General features: G+C 29.1%; 1 protein-coding gene across 1 annotated transcript; it reads left to right on the top strand.

The window, feature by feature from the left end:
- The first annotated feature begins 275 nt into the window (after nt 1-275).
- Nucleotides 276-5630, top strand: LOC120626392 (protein artichoke-like). Its single transcript, XM_039893908.1, has 4 exons — nt 276-456; nt 541-3660; nt 3746-4038; nt 5082-5630. The coding sequence occupies exons 1-4, from the start codon at nt 306-308 to the stop codon at nt 5628-5630; spliced, it is 4113 nt and encodes a 1370-aa protein (XP_039749842.1). The 5' UTR covers nt 276-305.
- The last annotated feature ends 2015 nt before the right edge of the window (nt 5631-7645 follow it).

The following is a 7645-nucleotide window of genomic DNA, read 5'->3' as shown; positions in this document are numbered from 1 at the left end:
CTTTGTATAAATAGATGTAATATGGTAGTTTATTTTTGTTTCATTTTGATTTAAATATCAAACTTGATTATAATATTATATTTAATAGATTATACATTTACCTGCGAAAAACAAACAGAAAAAGGCATTTTTAAATTTGTGATTTGTTTTAAGCACGGGTATCTGTGGTCTAAGGAGTTAGCAAATATTTTTCTTTTGGTCTTTTTGACTCTTAATACTCCATTGTTTCAGGTCATAAAAGGAGAAAATATAAGCTTTCGAATGGAAAAAGTTATTAACATAAATGAAGAAGACAAACAATAAAAATGGGTGAAAATTACTTCTCACGCTTTATGAAGTGTGCCATACACATTTTTTTAATGATTATTTATGTTCCAACACTGCAAGGAAAAGAGCAGCTACAATGTCCGAACTTAGCAGAAAATCCTTTCTGTACATGTTATATTATTGACAAAGGTATATTGATGAAAATAATCTTATGAAGTTATGGTACTATTTCGAATATTATATTTATATTATAACCTCACTTGTTTTTTACAGGTTTGAGATTAAAGTGTCCCAACGCCAAACCTGACGTTATAAGAAATGTGCTCTTAAAGACAAAGGGAACAATCAACGCTTTAACGTTATATGACTTTGAGAAGTCAGTAACAGAACTGAATATTAGCACAATAATTCCTTCACATGTGAAAATAAACAATTTAGAAATAACGAGATCTGGTTTAACGAAAGTGATCCCTAGTGTTTTTCAATCGGTTCGCAAATCACTGGTATCTTTAAAAATTGTTGCCAGTAAACTAAACAGTATACCCCATGAAACTCTAATTCAACTATTTCATATTGAAACTATTGACTTTCAACTCAATGACATAAAATATTTACAAGGAAATGCTTTTAAAGATCTCAAATTGAAAGAAGTTAATTTGAGAGGAAACAAAATAGCAAATATTTCTGAAAATGCATTCCTTTTTCTAGAAAAAACTTTAGCCGAGCTGGATTTGTCAGAAAATTTTCTCGAAACGTTTCCTTTACAATCACTAATATACCTTAAAAACCTAACGAGGCTCAGAGTACTTAGGAATAAACTGAATACAATACCAGACCATATAAATGCCACTGTACCAAAACTAATTACTTTGGATTTGAGTTCAAATGTATTTAGTAGAATAGACAAAAACTGGTTCAAGTCTATGCCTAATTTAAAAACATTAGTATTTGTTGGTAATGAAATCAAGTATATTGCCGAAGAAGCATTTTTTTCTTTACAATTTTTAACAGATCTAGATTTGAGTCGAAATAAAATTATTAATATTGGAAAAAACACATTTCAAAGAAATTTAAATATTAAAAGTGTAGATTTAAGATATAACCACTTACACCATATAAATGGTATATTTTCGAACCTTAAGCATCTTTCTGAAATATTTTTATTCGAAAATAACATTCTTGAATTAAATGATGACGCGTTTTATAAAACAATAGAATTAACTTTTCTTAATATAGAATCAAATGCTATACGCTTGCTTCGTTTACACTGTTTTGATTATTTAAATAACCTTAGAATACTTCGTATAGGACATAATTTTATAAAAACTCTTCCAAGTAATTTGTTTCAATTCAACCGAAAACTTGAATATCTTAGTTTAGATCACAATGAAATCAAAGAGTTAGATGATTCAGTATTTGATAAGTTAGTTTCAGTAAAGATATTAAGGTTGCAGAACAACAAGTTGACACATATAAACGGTAATGTATTTCGTCCACTGACAGGGCTTTCAGAGTTACATCTACAGGAAAATTCCATAAAAAGTATTGATTCTGATGCTTTTGTAACACTTAAAAAACTTGAGTTCATTAATTTAGAGTATAATGAACTTAATATTATAGGTGATGTGTTACCAAATTCATCATTAACTCATATTATGATCAATTCAAATTTTTTGTCACTAATAAAAGAGAGCTTTCTTAAAGGACAAATAAATTTACAGGTGATTGAGCTATCGGAAAATAATATTAAAATGCTGACACCTTTTATGTTTAGTGATTTGACTAATATCCAATTGTTGCAGTTAAAAAATAATAGTATAATGCACATAGAGAACAGAACATTCGTAAATTTAAAAAAAATAATACGTTTGGAATTGAGCCTAAATAAAATTAGTGAAATACATAATGAGACATTTTATAATCTTGTAACACTGCAAGAGTTATTATTGAAAAGTAATAATATAAAACAAATTGCAAAAGATTCATTCAAGTATCTAGTTAAACTTAGAATACTTGATTTATCAGAAAACGAGATTTTTACTTTAAATTTTAATATCGGTTCACTTCCGATTAAAGAAATTCGCTTAAATCAAAATGTAATTGCAACAATTTTATCAGATTCATTAGGAATTTTACCTCATTTAAATGTGTTGGAATTAAAAATGAACTACTTAACCTGGGAAGATATTATTCAAGTTACTATTCCAGGATTGAAATCACTTGTGCTGTCAAATAATGATTTTACAAACCTAGGTAATAGTACATTTTCTCATTTAGTTTCTCTTCAATCGCTAAATTTGGAAATGTCAAACATATCACATTTGCCTTCATCGATATTCATTAAAAATCAAAACTTACTTAAAATTAATCTTGCATACAACAATCTTAATGAGTTGGAAGAAAATGTATTTGCTTATACCAAAGTATTACAAGAGCTTAATTTAAAAGGTAACCAATTTACGAATTTTCCTGTTTATGCCTTGTTCAATGTCAGTTCTCTTGAAAGCATAGATTTAAGCCAAAATAAATTACGAATGGTTGATTTTATTCAGTTTCAAGGAATGCATGATTTGAAATCTTTGAATTTAAGCCAAAATAATATTTATGTTTTATACGGCTTCAAATCACCATCTTTAACAAATTTAATTTCATTAAATTTGAGTAAAAATAGAATAACACAACTTCCAGAAAATTTTCTACAACATTCAGCAAGCTTAGAACATATAGATTTGTCAAACAACTTATTTAAATTCATTCCCACTGGCTTATCTGAACCCTTTTTTCCTGCACTGAGATCATTAAATATGTCTTTTAACACAAAGATAGAACAAATTATAAAGACATTTCCAATTAAACAATTTCCAAAGTTAGAAGAATTAGTTGTAACGAATACAGAGATGATAGTTATTACCAGTTTGGACTTCGATTATTTTCAATCCTTAAAGAAATTAATTCTGTCTAATAATGTTATCAATATACTTTCACCTGGTGCTTTTTTAAAACTAAACAAACTTGAATTGTTGGATTTAAATAACAATGAATTAGAAATATTTGCGAATGAAAGAGGTCGTGGACTATTTTCAGTGCAAACGATAAATATTTCAAGAAATATTATTACAGAACTGGAAGAGTTTACATCAGATTTACAGAAGTTACAAATTCTAGACATATCTTTTAATAAAATTAAGAAAATAAATAGAAGTGTATTTATAAACCTTTTCAGTTTAAGAGAGCTATACTTGAATGGTAATCGGCTTACAGTAGTAACAACAAACCTATTTGCTAAATTAAGGAAAATATCACACATCGATTTGAGTCGCAATGATTTTCAAGTAGTGCAGATGAAAATGTTAGATCATATAGAAACTCAAATCGAAAGCATTTCTTTTGATGGTGAGCCAGAAATAGAATTTAATGTTTTATAATTTATCAAAATATATGACCCAGTTTATCGAAACAATATTCTTTTTACTTTCAGAAAACCCTCTTGACTGTGATTGTATAACACAAAAACTATGGAGATGGATGCATGATCACCATAAAATTATTTTAAAAGGAAGTAGCCATTTGCGTTGTAAAAACCCGGAAGAACTACATGGGTTAAGTTTTTTGGAAATAACGCCTCAAAAGCTGTGTGATATTCCCGTCGTAGTTCGAATTGCACTACAAGACATTCAAACTTATTCAGTTTTAGTTTCATGGCAAAGTCGCCATCAGCCTGGTTTAAATGGATACCAAGTTGCTTATTTTGGGGAACATATGACATCGATCGTGAGTATACAGCATTACTGTCTTGTGTGATTATACTAATGTGCCCCGGCAATTATCTTTTATTTTCGAAAATTCAAACGCGCAGTGACGTTTTTAACATTTATATAGCAGCTTCTATTAAATAGCTGCTACCAAATTATCTATGTATTTTCTCATGTTTTTTTTTCAAACATTAACATCACACGTGCTTCTTACTGACGAATTGTTGGAGATGCAACATTGGTGGCCTGTTTCGTTTCATTCGGAAACACGAAGATTACCGAAGCACATTTTGCTATTTCATTTATTATTTTATATCAAATAATTGTATTTTAAAACAAATAGTTCCTCCTCAAATAATTGTTTTTTGTAAAACAAGAAAGCCATTTTAAATGCATAAATTAAGCTCAAGTACTTAGAAAGACGACTGAAATATCACCAAATTAAAAAAAAAAACATGGTGTACCTACATGTTTTTTTTCTCTAGTAGCTAAAGAGGTTTTTTAAAGTCTTATAATGAATTTATAACATTTATATTTTAATCACTAACACTTTCTTTATAATATGTAATCATCGACTCAAATCCTCAAATTTAAATACTTGGAATAATTCTACATATTGTCTTGTAAGATAGTATCTTACAAGACAATATGTAGAATATAAAAAAGTGTAGTATACTTTTGTTTGGGTATTAATTAAATAAAATGCATCCATAATTGTTTTGAATCTGGAGTTAATAACTAAATTCAGAAGTTTTATGAGACTGATGGTTGGATGGACTAACAATCTTATGGACAAAAATATATTTTCCCCAAGAACTCTTCAAGACTTATTATCACTCGGAAATATAAAATATTGTTTTCATATTACGAGTCTGTACGCCAAACAATATAGCATCAACACTTTGAACACAAAGCTGTTTATTCATACACTATATACAATATTTATATTTTACGCTTGAGATTATTTCGCATGTGGAGTGTTTCCGTTTGCGTTTTTTACTAACAATGTTTTATACGAACGTCTTTGACAAACGTTTAATTTTTTCATTTCAATTGGCGCAGGTTCGAGGTAAAATTCTGAATTCTACAGCAAGAACCACCAGATTAAATCATTTGACACCGGGAGCCAGATATGTAATATGTGTTATCGCGATCGTTGATTTTGATAACACTCCAGCATCTACAATGCCTAACGCTAGAATAGCGCTTTCGTCTTTGGAAAATTCCGGGGTTAATGTATATGGAGATGAATTAATATTCACTGATCTACGATCAAACGTAATGAATGATTCTCATATCAGTAAATGCACTACTGTGAGCACACTAGAAATATTTAGTACAGGGCTGGAAAGTCCAAAAATTGTAGGAATATTAGAAATTGTGACTAGAAGACTAAGCTTGGTAGTAGGATGTTGTATAAGTCTTATAGTTTTTGTTGTATTTGCGTCTGTTTTAGGTTATGTACAAAAGAAAAAACGACCCGTATTGCCGAAAATTGAAGTCCAGCAGCCGGTTCAGTATAGATCATATGATAATTTTGCTGAAACGAACTTAGATTCTCATTCGGGTAATTTGGATATAAATACTATTTCTACACACATTTCCATTTAAGCCCCAACTTTGAATATATGTATTATCTGAAACATTTTAGCTACCTAAATACTTTTAGAAATTATTAAATAATAGTTAAATCAGACTTTTCATTTTCTCAATCAGAATGGGAATAATAAATGTTTTGTGATATTAATCACCTTGGTTTGATTTAATGTTTGAGAGGAAAGCTTTCGTAAGTGACTAAGTTTAAGGAAGTGTATGTAAATCTTAGTTGTAAATTTTTATACTTTAATTTTAAATCTTTTAGATACTGTACTGTAAAAATAATTATTTATACCTGTTGAAGTTGTAATATGTTTAATTTGAATGGTATTCATAATGACTGTAGATTCCTTATCTAATGTTTTTTTTCTATCGCAGAGCCGTGAAACTCTGAAACGTGTATTTGTTCAAATGAACCAAAAATAATCGATTATTAAAAATAAATTGTATATCAATGTCATTATAAATAAAATTCTTACACAATTATAAATTTCATGTATACAATACTTTGATGTATAATTATTATTGTAAGTTCTTATAATGTAAGAAATACAATGAAACATAATGTTAACAAAACAAATATTGATGGGACTTTAAAAGATAAGCAAATTTGTAAGTAAAACCAAAATATCATCTTTAAGTGATATTTTAACTGTGTAATTAAGACAAATAGTACAGATTTTAAAATGGCACGATCTTTTAAAAATAAAAGGTTGTAGCGTTGGTAATAAAAGTATCAAAATATAACGGTACTTTGTTTTATTCTACAAGTCAAATTACCAAATTGTCGGCGCCATCTTTTTAGGTAATATGCAGACCACCACATATACTTATAAAAAACTGTAGCGGGTCGAATTAATTATATTTTATTATGTGTGTGTGTTTGTACGCATGCGTGTGTGTATCAGTGTGTGTTGGCGTGTGTGTGTTGTCGTGTGTGTATCGGCGTGTGTGTGTGGTCGTGTGAGTGTGGTGCAATAGGTAGGTACTTTTCATTTAGAAATGAAGCTTTCCAGTTCCTTTCGAGAGGGGATTAAAGTTTTTGACGACTTTACACCATCATCTGTATAATAAAAGATTTCAAACTAATGAATATGATTGTGTGATTGTGGAAATAACTCTTCAGCGGACAGCAGCAAACCTAACTTCATTCTTAACAATACTGAATAAATTCAAATTCAATTTTTCTTTATTCATGTAGGCCTATAACAGGCACTTATGAAGCGTTCATACATATTTGTTTGCATAATTATAAGGGTATGGTGAAAACTTCGTTCGCCAATTTAAATCTAAAGCTACGAGGGTTCAAAACGCTACGCCCTGGTCTAAGAAGAGCCCACAACAAACTTAGCCTAGTAATTTTTTTTTTTTGTTATCACCATCTATCAAATTATAATATCATACATCCAGTAAATTTATATTAACCTATGAAGCTAGAGCAATTCACACCCAAGCTTTTTTATCGTTTAATTAATCCTTATTATTATAATAAGATTTTTCTGTAAACTTACGTTTTATATAAACTTTGAACTTATCGAGAGACATCTCAAAGATTTCATTTGGTAATTTGTTATAAAATAATATACAATTGCCCTTGAATGAATTTGCAATTTTGTGTAGCCTAGTAAACTGCACAACGAGTTTATTTTTGCTTCTAATATTTATATTGTTACAGTCCATTTTGTTATAAATTTTGTTAAATTTTTATGGACATAAATTAAATTTTCATATATGTCGAATCAACTAACAATGCGATTTTTTTTTTAAGTTTACTATTCCTTATTGTTCATAGGATAACACCATATACGATCGATGTTCTGACAGAGGTCAGCACTGAAAATATTACACTCTTTTAACAAAACGGACACCGTACCCCTGCATTTTTGGGATACAAATTAACCTCTGTCTTTATCGTATCTTTATGCCAAATTCAATCAAGATCGGCAAAGGTGAACCAAACAAAGATAACAAAGAAACAGACGGATAAAATTTCACAATTAACATTACTACGGTCCGTACGTTTCACTACC

Source organism: Pararge aegeria, chromosome 9 (genome assembly GCF_905163445.1).
Source record: "Pararge aegeria chromosome 9, ilParAegt1.1, whole genome shotgun sequence".
Lineage (NCBI taxonomy): Eukaryota > Metazoa > Arthropoda > Insecta > Lepidoptera > Nymphalidae > Pararge > Pararge aegeria.
Note: the sequence above shows the minus strand (reverse complement) of the source record. Positions and strands in the feature narration are given on the sequence as shown.

Excerpts from the sequence above, each read along its gene's own strand:
- LOC120626392 (XM_039893908.1), top strand. The coding sequence starts at position 306 with ATGGGTGAAAATTACTTCTCACGCTTTATGAAGTGTGCCATACACATT. Across the intron at positions 3,661-3,745 it reads CGAAAGCATTTCTTTTGATG|AAAACCCTCTTGACTGTGAT; the intron begins GTGAGCCAGAAA and ends TTTTACTTTCAG. Across the intron at positions 4,039-5,081 it reads GGGAACATATGACATCGATC|GTTCGAGGTAAAATTCTGAA; the intron begins GTGAGTATACAG and ends CAATTGGCGCAG.